The 15,025-nt window shown below is 41.8% G+C and overlaps 2 protein-coding genes across 3 annotated transcripts; one reads left to right on the top strand and one right to left on the bottom strand.

Moving 5' to 3' along the window:
- The first annotated feature begins 432 nt into the window (after positions 1-432).
- C8H10orf88 (chromosome 8 C10orf88 homolog) lies at positions 433-4,750 on the top strand. 2 transcript variants are annotated; one of them, XM_085229633.1, is made up of 6 exons: positions 433-627; positions 745-939; positions 1,701-1,773; positions 2,324-2,530; positions 3,121-3,584; positions 4,203-4,750. In XM_085229633.1, exons 1-6 carry the CDS (start codon positions 491-493, stop codon positions 4,429-4,431), a joined length of 1,305 nt encoding a protein of 434 aa, XP_085085759.1. In that variant the 5' UTR covers positions 433-490; the 3' UTR covers positions 4,432-4,750. The 2 variants fall into 2 exon arrangements, with proteins under 2 accessions (XP_085085759.1, XP_085085758.1); XM_085229632.1 differs by having other exon boundaries at positions 434-627; positions 742-939.
- A 1,519-nt stretch (positions 4,751-6,269) lies between these two features.
- Positions 6,270-13,690, bottom strand: CUZD1 (CUB and zona pellucida like domains 1). Its single transcript, XM_010714875.3, has 9 exons — positions 13,609-13,690; positions 12,085-12,220; positions 11,656-11,870; positions 10,706-10,856; positions 9,937-10,157; positions 8,877-9,049; positions 7,865-8,250; positions 7,246-7,514; positions 6,270-6,448 (listed from the first exon to the last, which is right to left on the bottom strand). Exons 1-9 carry the CDS (start codon positions 13,688-13,690, stop codon positions 6,270-6,272), a joined length of 1,812 nt encoding a protein of 603 aa, XP_010713177.1.
- Positions 13,691-15,025: the final 1,335 nt, after the last annotated feature.

Raw genomic sequence — 15,025 nt, 5'->3', positions numbered from 1 at the left:
GCATCCACAGCACAGTGTAAAGAGAAACGCTCCCTGACTCCAGAAGTCAGGATCCTACTGCAAATTAAATGAACCCAATGTTTTATTTATGTTCTCCTTCCTACTATTAGCATGCCGCATGGAATACAGGGGCTGCACTGCTCCAAGCGCTGCTCTGCCAGGGTAAGTTTAGGTTGGATATCAGGAAAAACTTCTTTACAGGAAGGGTTGTTAAGCACTGGAATGGGCTGCCCAGGGAGGTGGTTGAGTCACCATCCCTGGATGTGGTGCTCAGGGACGTGATTTAGCGGAGAGTTGTTAGAGTTAGGGTAGTACGGTTAGGTTGTGGTTGCACTGGATGATTTTTAAGGTCTTTTCAAACTCGAGCGACTTTATGCCTCTTCACTCAAGTCCCGTAGCACTGAGGAGCCTCAGCGCCCCCCCGCCCCGCGCATGCGCGCCGCCCCACCCCGCGCAGCCGCTCTGAGGCCGGCAGGCTCCGCGCGCAGTGATGGCGAGCGGCGGCGCGCCCTGCCCTGCGCCTGCCCCGCCCGGCGTGACCGTGGGCTGCTCGTGGCCCTGCGTGCCGCCGGGCGGCCTGGCCCGGGCGCTGTGCGTGCGGCGCGGGGCGAGCCGCGATGAGGCGAGGTGAGGGAGGACGAGGCGGGGGCCCTCCCGTCAGCTCCCCGCGAGGGGCGGCGGAGGGCCGGGGTGGGGAGCCGGTGCGGCGGGGCAACGCGGCTGTGGCGCTTCCCTCCTCAGCAGCGAGGCCGTGGCGGTGGAGCGGCGGGCGTGCGGCGAGGACGCGGCGTGCGTGCTGCAGCTGGAGTGCCGGGCGGGCGCCGAGCGGGTGGCGGCTGTCGGCGTGGTGAGCGAGGCCCGGCACATGGAGGTGTACGTGGGAGAGGAGTACTGCGGAACCGGGCGGGGGGTGAGCGCCGGAGTCCTGCAGCCACCGGGGTGAGTGAGCGGCTGGGGAGCGGCGCGCTGCGGGCTGCCCGGGGGGAGCCTGAGCTGGTCATAGAACCATAGAGTCACTCGGGTTGGAAAAGACCTTAAAGATCATCGGATCCAACTACGACCTAACCATACTACCCTATGTCTAACAACCCTCCGCTAAATCACGTCCCTGAGCACCACATCCAAATGGTTTTTAAACACATCCAGGGATGGTAACTCAACCATCATCCTGGGGAACCCATTCCAGTGCTTAACAACCCTTCTGTAATGAAGTTTTTCCTGATATCCAACCTAAACTTACCCTGGTGCAACCTGAGGCCATTTCCCTTCATCTTGTCACCTGTCACCAGTGAGAAGAGACCAACCCCACTCTCACTGCAATCACCTTTCAGGTACTGGAAGAGAGCAATAATGTCTCCCCTCAGCCTTCTTTTCCCCCAGACTGAACAGCCCCAGTTTCTCCAGTCTCTCTTCACAGGCCATATTCTCCAAGCCCTTCACCAGCCTTGTTGCCCAACTTTGGATCAGCTCCAGCACCTCCATGTCCTTTCTGTAGTGAGGTGCCCATGAAGCCGTTGTGTGGCACATCTGCTTAATTAGCTACATGAAAACATCCAACCCGGAGCCTCAGGGGCGGTGTGAGTGATACATCCAACCCCCAGAGCTGCACTGAACCTTACTGTGCCCACACATAGAATATCAACGTTAAAACTGCCTTAGAAATAGGTTGGGTGTCACAGATTTCTCATTTTACTTTGCAGTGAAACTGAAACTGTGACTTTATACGAAAAGTATCTGAAATTGGAATGCCCAGCGACCTCTTGTAGGATTAAGGTAGGGAGCTTGGTGGAAACCTACAACTTTTCATTGTCTTTTTAATCATTTCATTGACTGAATTGCATCGTCCTTCCTCAAATTACTGTTATTTCTGTACCATAATCACATAACCAATTAAGGTCGTTTGGTTGTTGTATAGTCTTAATAGTTCTCTTAGTTTTTTTTCCCCAATTTTCTTTTCATGAAGTTGCATGTGAAGAAGTTGTTACCTTATTGAGAAAAGCCTTCATAAACCAAAACACATTATAGGCAATCTGCAGTTACTGTATAATCAGAACTATGAACTCCACTGTGGATGTGTACACTGGTAATAGAAACCCCGATGCAGATAAATAAGCTTAGGAAAATCTATACAGCTATTGCTGTATTTAAGTACTGAGAAGAGTACTGACTGATTTCTCGATCAGGTAGGTGCCTTCTGTTCAGTCAGAATTCTTCTAAGAGTAACAACGAGAAAGAAATCAACTTCCCAACATATTCATGCAAAGAAAGTGTTGAATTGTTTTTTTCTTCCTAACCAAAATACCTTTTTTCCTTCTTGCAATAGCTGCTCTCCATTGGTGAGAAACAAAGGGTACTCATCAGTAAAATAATTGTACAAGTGAATACAGTTTCAGCAAAACTAGCAACTGATTTTCCTTCACTAGGATCAAGCATAGATCTAGACAGAGTGCAAACTATAATGGAATCTATGGGATCTAAGTTGTCTCCAGGTGCTCAGCAACTCATGGACATGGTCCGATATCAGCAGAAAGTAAGTTACTGTGCTGCTCCATAAACATCAGTAATGCTGTTCTGTGACTTTGCCTTCTGTGACAGTTAAGCATGTTCTAAACTGATCTGGTGGAAGAAGTTTTGGTTGTTGTTAACCTAGTCTTTGTGGCTTACCTGTTGGCTATCCTTAAAATGCATGCAATGGATTAAGAACATCTGCTCAAGGAGTCACATAAAGATCAGAGTTAAGAATGTTGTATCACTGTCATCGTTTTCAGCTTCACTGTTGCCATATTGTCCTTTTGTCCATTTCACTTGTCACTTCTTGTGATTTCTTAGGTGGGGGACATGTTTCTTGTTGTGTTTGGGGTGTAAGTAGATGGATTAGTTTGTCTTCTTAATTGTTATTAAAAGCTTGTCATGAAGTAATGAACACAGCACATGCAAGGAAAGTTTTTCTATGCTTTTCCCTATGAATATAATTCACAACTACTTATAAAGTCATTATATCACACTAGTAGAATGCTGTAATCACTTGGAGTTAAATATATAGCCTGGATGCTGTTACAGTATAACTTTCACTATATTTGAGTACTTAACATTTAAATGCATTTTTTTTCTTACCATCAGAACAGTTTACCTCTTGGAGACAAACTTAGTTGGATGTTTGGGAAGAACTCAGACTTTGGAAACGAGCATCCAGTGGATGGATTACACGGTGCAGCCATTCAGACATCACTACATCAGTCAATCAGTGAATCTTCATCTGTCAGAAATCCTGTAACAAGTGAAACAGGATGTGAAAACTTAAATCTGGATCTGAAAGCACAGCTTCCTGAAGGAAAGGATACTTCTAGCTCCAGAGAACTTAATACACAGCAGAATACAGTTGACCTCAGAAATGATTTTAAAGCTATGGGATCTCTGCTTATGCAGGAGCAAACAGACAGAATCCAGAACATAGCTGCTCCACAGATGCTTCTTCCTTTTCTTCAGAACTTATGTAGTCAAGTTAATCATCTTCGGCTAAAAGACGGTGAGAGGCATCTTGATAAAAACGTGTCTACTAAAGAAGAAGGCATTCAAACTGTTGGGTAAGTTAACTTACTTAACTAGCAGCTTGTGTGTGTTAGCAAATTTAAATGAGAACACAAGTGTTTTCTTCTCACTGTTTGTACCAACAGTGCAGCTAATTAGATAGATACCTGAAGAACAACAGGAGAAACGGTGAGCTGCAGGAGTGTTGCCTAGGAAGCAGAGTTCTAATAAAGCCTGAGTATCTCCAGGTCCTGGGACAGTACTGTGTTTTTAAAGAATACAATGTAAAAATAAAGAATTGTGTACTGTGTGTATGACTCTGGAAACGCTTTGCTAGGAGAGAATAAAGCCTGTCATGTGGGCATAGCTTGAACTCTTGCGTATACTGTTGAGCTATATGGATTTCCTTGTTTATAACTAGGCCTTGTAATGCATAATTGAGTCTTTAAAAAAAAAAAATAGAAGGTGAATTTACATCCTTTGTTTATTAAAAAATTCACACACACAAAATGTGACAGACAGACAAGGTTTTTGCTTATGGTAAGAATCTAATTCCATCAAACCTTCATTGTCTTAAGAAGGGAGATTTTACACTCCAGCATCCATATCACTGCCATGCTCCTTGTCATTAAGGAAACAAGGTTATACTGACTGTTAATTTGTTCTTTTTACAGAATAGAACAACAGCCCATCTGCTCCTATCTGGAGAAGATCATCTCCAAAAATATGGATCTGATGGAGAAAAAACTGACAGACTACATCGATCGCCAAATCCAGGCTCTGCAGGCACACATAGATGATAAAATGGTTCTCTTAATGGACCTGGTCCAGAACTCAAAGCAAAACAATATTTCACAAGCACACTATGATTCTAATGAGGGATTCTCTAATGGGGAGAGATAAACATACGTAGATATGGAACTCCAGTGCAAGTATTTTTAAGGGCAGTTACACTTTACAAAGCTTCATATTTATGGAGTTGTAACCACAAAGAACCTCAGTGTTGATGACTTGCATTTTGTTACTGTAATTCTCCACTATTGTACACAGTTGTTAGTTTTATGAAAGATCGTAAGAATGAGTGGTTTTCCTAAATAAGATTTTTGTATGCCTTTTGTGGCTTATTTATTTAAAGAGCTTTGCTGGGAAACCATGTTTTACATGGATTTCAGTTTCTGTTTGAGAAAAATGAAGTACACTGAATAAACTGAGTTACAGCATATCTCTTTGTGTATGTGTAATCAATTCCCTCTTCTTCTGTCTTGCTTTTTGACACGTAGCATGTTACCACTAGCACGGAACATGGTTTCTTTGTGGTTTTGGTTTATTTTAATGGGACTCCTGATGAAGCTGCTTATTTCTCCATTTGTAAAAGGAATGGTTGTACACGCACTGCTTAATATAGGCTGTATAAGAGTCAGGCATACAGAGGGAGGAGTTGCAGCCTGCGCCCTTTGAAAGCCTTCGTGGCTCTACAGGCACCTAAGTTAGAAATATAGGTTCCATAAATAATCCCTAAAAAAAAAGAGTGTTTCGCTCCTTCCTTCCTAAAGAAATTGATCCCTGCAGGAACGATCCATGCAGGTCCTTTCCAAGGGGATCTCCTTGCCAAGTGGGATATGCTGGGGTAGGGTCTGCTACATTTTGGCACTTAAATAAGTAGTCTAATGCTATAGTAGGATGATAATAGCAGTGTGGCAAAGTCTTAGTCTACAGCAAGTGAGAATGAGCCCAAATGCAGCAGCCATAGATGTAGAAATGAAGGAAAAAAAGCTGCTTACCTTTGGAAGACCTCATTTAGGCAGGAATCTCTGGCAGAAGATGCCCTCACCTCCACTGCCAACCCTTAAACGAGGTCTGGGAAGGGGTGGATCCTGGCTCCAGCCCTTCTAGTCACTCAGCTGCAATGCATGCACCTGAGCTCCCCTGGGTTGGCCCTGCCTTCCCACCAGGTGCTCCATCACTGCTTCAGGCCATGATTTAGCATTTCCACTACAAGGAGCCTTATTGCATTGTATTTACTGTAAATTAGGGATCTGATCTGCTGTCATTCAAAGAGGTAGAAGTGTCACAGAGTCCATCTTTATTGAAAAGTCAATCTTTGTACTTCACTCTGCTTATTGCTCTTCAAAATCTGGGGTGCACCATTTGACTTTGACTGTACATGGACTCCTAACTTGGACAGATACAGGTTATATTCAGTGTCTTAAGATGCTTTGAGTGAAAACTAGGGGCAGCAAGTGTTGACAAGGGGCACATAGTAGACACGTATAAGAAAACTGATGTCTCTTTAAACTATCAGCAACCCATGAAAGCCAATTGCAGAGATGGGATAGTTTGTGTAGAACAGAAATCTCATGGTTGTCCCTTTGTTTAACTCATGCTAAGTGCAGTTTCAAAATGACTTGAAAACAGAGTTATTTTTTTTCCCTTTTTTAATAAGGACCTGAATCATCTCCTACTTTAGATGTGTAACATCACATCTAAAGTGAGTTTTTTAGATGTTTTCTAAACAAACAACCAGTAGTGTTCTTCCAACTCAGTGATTTAAGATGCAGCCCTAGGTTGAGGAGTCTGTTTTTTATCTGTATTCTTTTTTTAAATAATTAAAAAGATTGAAACGTGTTTCCAAGCATTGTTGCATTCCAGCGCTGTTACTTTGCTTCGTTTTTCCCATTCTCCCCTCTTTCAGTGATAAATCTGAATAGAAGTTGTTACCAATTCACAACACTGTAGAGCAGTTAATAGGAACTTTGGATTTTTTGGTAGCCATATCTCGATAGGCGTTTGTTGTGATATTTTAGTACCACAGCTACCACAACGATAATGTTTGAAATCAAAACCACAAATAGAAGAGTGTAGAAGCTGCATCGTTGCTGCAGGTTTGGGGTTTCTTCAGCATCTGTCCTAGTGAGGGATTCTGTACAGAGAGAAAAGAAAGTGGAGTGTTTAAAGCTTTGAACACCACATCATTTCAAATAACAACTCAGTAAGCATTTTCTCAGGTAGTTTTTTGAGATGTTGACCTGCACTGATGCTGAAGGTTGTTGGATTGGGGCAGGAAACCTCAGCTGTCTTAAAGTTTTGTAGCTCTCATTTTAAAGCATTGTGCTACAGATTTTTTTTGCTCCATTCGCATTCCTTCCATTTTTTGTCCCAGTAGGCAATGCATACAGTGAGAGGATATTTACCCTAGCACTGTCTCTTATGTTTATCATCTGGCATAGCATTTCTGTAGTACTAACAAACAATCAAGTGAAAGTGGGTGGTAGATTTCTCAAAGTTAGTTCTATGACAAGATATAAAGGTTATAACAAAGCCTGATCCTGCCTGGGGATGTGTTTGTTTTTTAAAGTGACTTTATGACTTGGAGAAATAAGCTGAATTCCTTATTGTTTACTTCATTAAAAAAAAAACAAATTTGAAAATCTGAAATCTCATTTCCTAACTCTTTACGAATACGTAGTGAGGTCCTGCTCACACTACTTTTGTAACTAGAAGTGCTTATTGTTTGGCTTTAAAGGCTTGAATGCAAAAGCCCATTGGGCTGTCAGTTTGAAAAGTACTTCTGTATTCACACAAAATGCAAAGTTGTTGACCCCATTGCTCTGATACCATGCTAGATCTGAACTGCTGTAACTCACCTCACTAGTGGAAGGAATGTAATGGATTTACATAAAGGAAGAGCTTGGTTCTTAATTTGTGTATCCTTCTTACCTAGATGATCAGCAGCCCTGCGGTCTCGTTTCAGGCGGATAGGACCTACTACAGCCTTGGTTTTCCAAGTGTATGAAGAAGTATCCCTCTTGTGCCTGGAGACACAGCCTTTGGTACAGCGAGAGTTCACGTTGTTGCTGTCACAAATTAAAACATCGCACTGGAGATAAACTGATGGAGCTCTCCTCAGGAACCTGAAGGCATTAAATCTGAATCTTCCATAGTGCTCCAGGGGTGGATATGTCACCACAGTGTCATCTTTGTTACAGCTGCAACAGAATTTAGAGAGCTGTTAAAGCGGTCCACATCCAATAGTCATTCTTGCCAACTACTACTAGCTCTAACCCAGAGCATTTCACTAGGGCTATTATTTTTTTTCCTCCACAATATGTGGGTATACAATGATGTGCTTCCCCCTCACCTCCCCCCAGTGCAATGGAGCACATGTTTTTCCTGGTTCCATTTATATACTGCCTTTAACATTCTATCAAATTTAGCTTCCAATCACAGCCTGCTAAAGACAGTTGGAGAGGAGACAAAGGTAAAAGGACTACAGCTGACGTACAGTTTTGTATTTTCTCATGTACTAGGAGACAATCAAAGTAATGTAAGGTCTTACCCACTTCTGATTAAGTCATATGTTATTGATCCAAAATCAGACTGTGGAGAGGCTGTGCAGGTATCAATGAACACCAAAAGGTTTGGGTCAGTGGAATGAAGACTGACTTGAGCAAAAAGAGTTTGGTTCAAGTCTACATAATAAGGGGACTCAAGTACAGGGCTGGAGAATGAATCAGAATCATAGAATGACATGCTAACGTTGTATCTTCCCACAGAGGTTGTGTTCTGGATTACATTGTTTTCTGTTACATAAATGACTTCTAGGGTTGAATTCTTTTCCATTATGCATTTTGCAACGATCTGGACAGTCTTTTTGCGGGTGATGATGTTGCCACTTTCAGAGAGAGTTATGATGTTGGTGTAAGTGATGCTCTGATCTTCCTCCTGTAAAAGAAATCGTGTGAAATGCTCAATTTTCATGACTGGAGAGGTGCAAATGTGTTGAAGTTACGAAGCCACCCAGCCACACTTATCAGAGGCTCAAGATACCTTTGCAATAGGAGGTACGTTGCAATCAAAACAACCACAATCAGCCTTCTCACTCCTATTTGTGCCACGCAGGAATGTTGCATGGGTTGAGGAAAATAAAAAAGCTACAGTTCATTCACTCTTGTCTAAGCAATGCTGTTAACTAGCTCTTAGGAATCTTGCTGTCACAGGGCTTTTCCCCTTCCTCGTGACTTGTATCACTTGCAGAGAACGGAGTCACATACCAAACACTGAGTTACTTCTGAATAACTGCATTGTGCAGGAATGAAATATAATACAAAAATGTTGGGAATTAATTCGTTTGGATTACCCTGGGTTTCCTTTGAAAGCCTCGTTGATCGTTAGGTGCTACCAGGGAAAAATATCTTTCATCTTCAAGACTGGAAATGTGTAATTGGATGAGCAATGTGAAAATAAATCTGCTGTTAATTCATTCACATCCTTTCCATAAACTGTTCTGATGAGTCTCTGTCATTCCCAAGCTAGTGTTGGCTTAGGACATCATTTTTTCCCCTCTTTACCTCCTTAGTTGTTCCACAGCTGCTTAAAGGAAAGGAAAAGATCACTTGGTCTGTTGTAACTGGCCTGCAGGATGGGTCATTGAGCTGTAGGTGAGTTTCATTATAGCCAAGGGAGTCCAAGTAAGCCTTGCTCAGAACAATTGTCATTCTGTCTGAAGAGCATGTAAGGGATGCTGCCATTGAGAGAGAAATTAAAAAAAAAAGAAAAAAAATTACCATGAAGTGTGCTGCAGTTAATTCTCACCTGGTCCAGCTCAAGGCCCGCCCTTGAGTCCGTTGCATTGTTCTTAATTTGTCAGAACCTGAGCCTGAAATGGCTTATGCACGTCTGAGGTCACTTAGAATTTCATGCTCAGTTCCCAGAATTTGGTAGGATAGTGAAATAATGTAAAACTCACGCTTAAAATTTAATTTTAAGCACAGTAACGTAATGAATTGCAGCATTTATAAAATGCAAAGGGAAGCAAAGTGCTAGTGCAGGATGGGGGAGAGGAAATAGATTTCTGGCAGACATCAAAGTTTTAGAGGCTGCCCTTTCTACCTTGGTTAACGAGAAGATGGGTATGCAAACATACAAAACCAATAAAGAAAATTGCTCAGCTTGAGGTAAAGGAAATTTCAACACACAACCCTCATTTTACCAACTGGTGTGGACCATTTTCCTGAATACCTTGTGAAACTAAAACATATAGTGAGTCAAAAAAGCTTATCTTTAAATCTCTGGAAAGACAACATTTCCTATTGTGTCCCAAAGAAGGAGAAAAATCATGTTTTCTGTGGAGAAGAAGGCCAGAAGAAGGACCAAAAAGACTGAAAAAAATGCTTTGTTTTGCAGATAGATCAGGGAAAAACTTATAGTCTGTAGGTGAAACTAATGTGGGTTTTTTGTACTTTAAGAGAGTTAATGACTACCACGATAAAGGCTGAAATCCTCAGAATGAATTTTCAGATCTTTTCGACTTTTATTATGGAGGGGAAGATTTGTGAAGATGAAGAAGATATCTTTGGGAAGATATGTGAAAATGAGAAGCAAATTCCCACTCGTAGCAAATACACTTACTGTCAGGCTCTGGGGGACTTGGCAGAACGCTGGTATATCGAGCAGAAAACCCTCTGTAGGAGTTGGCATAGTCTGTAGACAGCACGACTGTCATGACATTTGAAGAAGATTCAAATGTGGGCCGAGAAACACCACATGCTTTTCCAATTAGACCAGTGTTAGTGCTGAGGCCATCGTAGACTGCCAGAAAATCAAATTGGCAGTTCTGGTCTAGTTCCAGGCTATAAAGAGAAAAACATAATTATTATACTGGGAAGTCTGAAAACTCCCTCAGTCTTGAGGCTTTTCTCCATGCACAATGTCAATCAATGCTGCCATCCCACTAACTACAGGGGATCAACCTTGATAAAAAGCAATGAGGCTCAGGATGACCCACAAATGACGTTTTAAAACATGACCTCGATGTAGCAAAAGACCTAAATTGTTGAATTTAAATTCAGATCAACCACGATAGCTTATGGTGAGTCACCTGAAATTCTGTCTTGCTGCCTGGCTCTGCAACAGCTATGGGGTAGCACATAGGGATTTGGAACGCGTTGTGATTACCTGATCATAAAAGTCAGCAAATCACATTTGTTTTCAAGGTGTTTATATTCTTACATATCTTAGATAATATTATAGATATTACATATTATACATGTTACATAATATCTTACATGTTATAGATAAGCTTACAAACACTTTTGCTTGCTGCATTTGAAGTAATGCTTCTAAACACAATGGAAGAAGAGTAAGGCGTGTAGTCAGTGTGTAGTCATTATCTACTCACAAAAAATCCTGAAATTCTAAGCTTATCTTCGAGTTTTCTGTAGTCTGGATGTGCCAGACACAATAGGTAAATTCAGGGTAAGCTGCTGGGTAGTTGGGGCTCGTAAATGACCCACTGGGACCAGTTAAGCTTCCCCCACAGTTTTCAGTTGCTGAAAGGAAGAGCAGACACACTGGTTAACACAATGGTGTATATGTAATGAGCCATAAAAAGTAAATTCAAAAGGTACAGCAGGGTTGCTTTTCTAGAATTCCATTCCTGTGGAAATGAATAAAGGCACTAAAGATAACATTTCTATAAATTTTGGGGTATTTCAGGTTCAGGTGGCAACTCATAATTCATTATAAAATGGAGCCTGTAAGCACACGTGTATCTGCAAGGCACAGCGTAAAGAAAACTGAAATGGCTGTAGAGTTGACTTTGGTACCGTGAACAACTGAATTGTATTCACTTTTGGGGTAAATTAGTGCTTTGAAAAATGAATACTGAGAAGACTGTACCAACCAAAAGAAACCCTGAATGACTTTATTAGAGAAATCGTGGTCGTGGTCTGCATGGAAGTGCAAGGTCTTCGTGTTTGACTGATAGGCAAAGGCAAAATAAAATCAAGACAGTGGAAAACTCAAAAAGAAAACACAGGCTGTAAACATAGGGTATGTTTTTTCAGTAGCAGAGTTAATTAAACACTGGAGCAGTGTAAGCAATGTTGTGACAAGTTACCTCTCCAGTTGAAGCTTTCAAGTGTTGGGTACCATGCCACTCAGATCAACAGAAACAAAGGAACTGATCAAGAGCTAGGACTGGTTATTATTATTATTTTCCTTTCAGAATAAGAATATATTGAACAAATGCAGAGAACTTACTGAATGAAACTGCCTTATAAGCCCTTCTTCAGCTTAAATGGTACAGCTTAAATGGTGTTGAATGACTGCATTAAGTTCCAGCCTTACCTGTTTCTGGTGAGAAGAAGTAATAGAAGACAAAGAAGTTTCTTGCGAAAGCCACAGAGTTTGTTGTAACAAGAAAAGTCAGACTGTTTGAAGATGATTGGAACACTGGGACGGCGTCAGTGTTGCTACATACTTGTCCAAGAAGAGGTGAATTAGGTGAGGGACCATCATAGACTTTAATATTTTCTGTTTCACAGCTTGAAGAAGGATTGAATCTATTTAAAAAAACAAACACAAACATAAATATCCAGGTTCCTTGGAGTCCACAAACTCAGTAAGTATTTTACTGAAGCAAATACAGATAAATATTTGGAGGCTGCAATGTCTTGAGGTGAAATTAAGATATTCAGCCTGATAGATTTCAATATTTTTCTGCGCTCCGTTTCGATGAAACGAAATGCTACCAGAACAGCTGGAGGAGATACTTACTTAAAATACGAGAAGACGAGCCTAATTGTTTGATTATCACTCCTCTGAATGTGCCAGACACAGTTTGCATTTGAATTGAGGTCAATCTTAAATGCTTTGTTGGGGTCTGAGAGCGAAGCACCGCATCGAGGTAGACCTGTTGGGGAACAGCAGGACAGCAACCGGCTCAGCCTTGCAACAAGGTCTGATCCTGCGCTCTGCAAACTCTGCACCATTTTGATTTTTCCTTTCTATTGTAGTAGCTAATGAAGCTTGAAAAATCAAATAGGAAAAGAGTATTAGAAAATATTTTTTCCTCCTCATTTTCACGAATAGCAGAGAAAATAGAGCTAGGGAAACACATGCAGGTGAAGCCAAAGGCAAAACTGAAAATTCCAGATGACACAGGACACCTTGGCAGCTCTCATTGGCATGGTTGGTGGTTACAAGCACCTCAAGCCCTGTCTTCCCCCTATGCTCTTTTCCTGAGGATCTTTGGATCTAGTTCTGGTTTCAGCCCTTTACATGAAAGCACCTGGGGACCTACATCCAGGGAATCAAAAGAGCTCTTCAGATTTGAGCTTCTGAAGGACCGTGTGTATGATTGGTGCTGCTCGCAGTTCTGGTCCTCCATCTCTAAAAGGATACAGCTAAAGAGGGGAAGCTTCCAAAAGTGGCAACAAAGGTGAGCAAAGGTTTAGAGAAACTTCTGGACAGGAAATAAATAAACAGCTTAAAGCAATGTAGGACAGAAAAGAGGAACCAGAGGTGTCTATTCATGGTGAGGTGTTCTCTTCCTCTATAAAATTTCAGTGGCCTGAAAAAAACCCACTAAGCTGTGATTTTGAAGGAAAGGAGCCAGCTCTTTGCACGTGGATTTTTGCTGTGGATTGATGTGAATTTTAAAATTAAACGTCAAAACAGCTTAAAACTCTGAGAAAAAATGACTTGGTTAACTATCAAACACCAAGAGCAATTCCTCTTCTATTCAGGACAGCTTAAAGCAGCAGGAAGCATTTCCTATACAGCATTTGCAGTCCCAGCTGAAGAGGTTGGAATTGCTGCTGAACTCCGGAGGGGAAAGAAAGATTTAGGGACAAACCTTTGTGGTCACATAGGAAACCTCTGAGCTGTAAGAGCATTACAAGGTCTGCTTTCCTTGATGTGGTACCAATGCTTCATCCCACAGCCACCACAGTGCCCAAAACCCTTTTAAAAAGCAACGCTTTCCAAGTCACTTCAGCCCTATTACTCCAATACAGTATCAATTTATAAAAGCACATTTCCATTCCAGAGCAAAATCTCTTCAAAATTGAGTTCTTAAGTTAAAAATTTGCCATAACTGCTCATATATTGCCATTTTTTGTTGTTGCTGTTGTTATTACAGTCTTTAGCAGTTACTAACATCTGAGCGTGCCAATATTTTGCAGCAGTATGCTAAAATAAGATGCACTTAGAGGTACATTTTACATTTTTCTCTTCAGTTGCCAATAAATAGTTCAAGAGCTAATTAAATTCCACAAAAAAGAATGTTACTTTCCATACCCACGAATTCTATCGAGTTGTCTTCAGCAAAAGCCAGAGCAGCTAAGAGAGGCAGCAGGAGGAGCTGTCTGAGCACCCACATTTTGATGGCAGCTGGGGTTAGCAGTTGAGGGTTTTCTGCCTTTTATACCTCCTGCTATTTCCTAATCATCTCGTACTGTGTGGTATTGCAGAGGGAGGTCTTAATATCTCTGTTGCTTTTTCCTTTTAACTGATACAAATGGGAAAGTCAACAGATGTGCCTTTTTTTTTTCTCACGTGTGCTGCATGGAACTTGTTTAACTATGCTTTCATCAGCTCCGAGTCCTGTGGTTTCAAAGCATGTGTTTCTGTTGGTTCATTGAGCATCTGTTCAGGTGTGCTGACATTAGTCTGATGTGAACAGAAACGTGCTGAGTGGGACAGACAGCCACATCCAGCCTTTGGTCAGAGAGAGCTCCACTGTTCCCACTTTCCTTTTGGCACATATCCCCTTAGGCTGCACTGGGCAAATCAGTGTGTCCTTGTTGGAGATTCCTCAGGTTGTAAAATATCATAACAGAGTTGTCTTGAGTAGTAATTTCTTGTTGCTGAAGCATTCATGGCTGGACAAGGCCAGGTTAATGCCAGCCATGGATTTAACTGAACAGAATTAATTGCACTGCAGATGCTTTTTGAGTAAAACTTGGTTTCAGAGTAGAAGCTCCAAGAGCCCCAGTTAGAATCATAGCTTCATTAAGGTTGGAAAAGCCCTCTAAGATCCCCAAACCCAAACCATGCCCACTGACCACGTCTCTCATGTCCATCTCCACGGCTCTTGAGCGGTTTGTCTTTCCTGAAGGACTGAAGCTCTTTAAAGTGGAGCATTTCCTACTGCAGCAGCAAATAGCAGAGTTTAAAGCTTCCACAGGCTGTGATGCTGATAGTGCCACAGATGGCCTTGTTCTTTGGCACGTACCCAGCAGAGAAGGTTGGGAGCCTTGCTGGGAGAATCTTTCCAATGTGAAGAGGTGCAGCTGTGCAAACAGGCATTCTTTCGTGTTCCCTAGCAAAGGCAAACTGCAAAGCAGACCTCCTTGAAACCCATCCAGGTGCTTCTCATTTATAACCATTTCTTTTTTGAATAAAACAAAATTCCTTTCTTTTATATGCAAATATTGAAATATGGTGCATCTACAATTATGCTAGTCTCGGAGCAGTACCTTCCTTAAAACAATCCTCCCCATGATTTCTAACTGTCTTTAAGGATTCTGAATGTAGGTCTCTTTCTCAGGACAAGATATTCATACTGACTTTAAATGTGGAATGGAATCACAGAATCATTAAGGTTGGAAAAGATAGCTAAGATCATATATCCAACCATCAATCCATCACCACCATGCTCATCATCCCGCATACAAGGGGTATGGGATACATTTCATATTTGAACCTTTTTTTT

Source organism: Meleagris gallopavo, chromosome 8, assembly GCF_905368555.1.
Source record: "Meleagris gallopavo chromosome 8, MGAL_WU_HG_1.1, whole genome shotgun sequence".
In the NCBI taxonomy this organism is placed as follows: Eukaryota; Metazoa; Chordata; class Aves; order Galliformes; family Phasianidae; genus Meleagris; species Meleagris gallopavo.
Note: the sequence above shows the minus strand (reverse complement) of the source record. Positions and strands in the feature narration are given on the sequence as shown.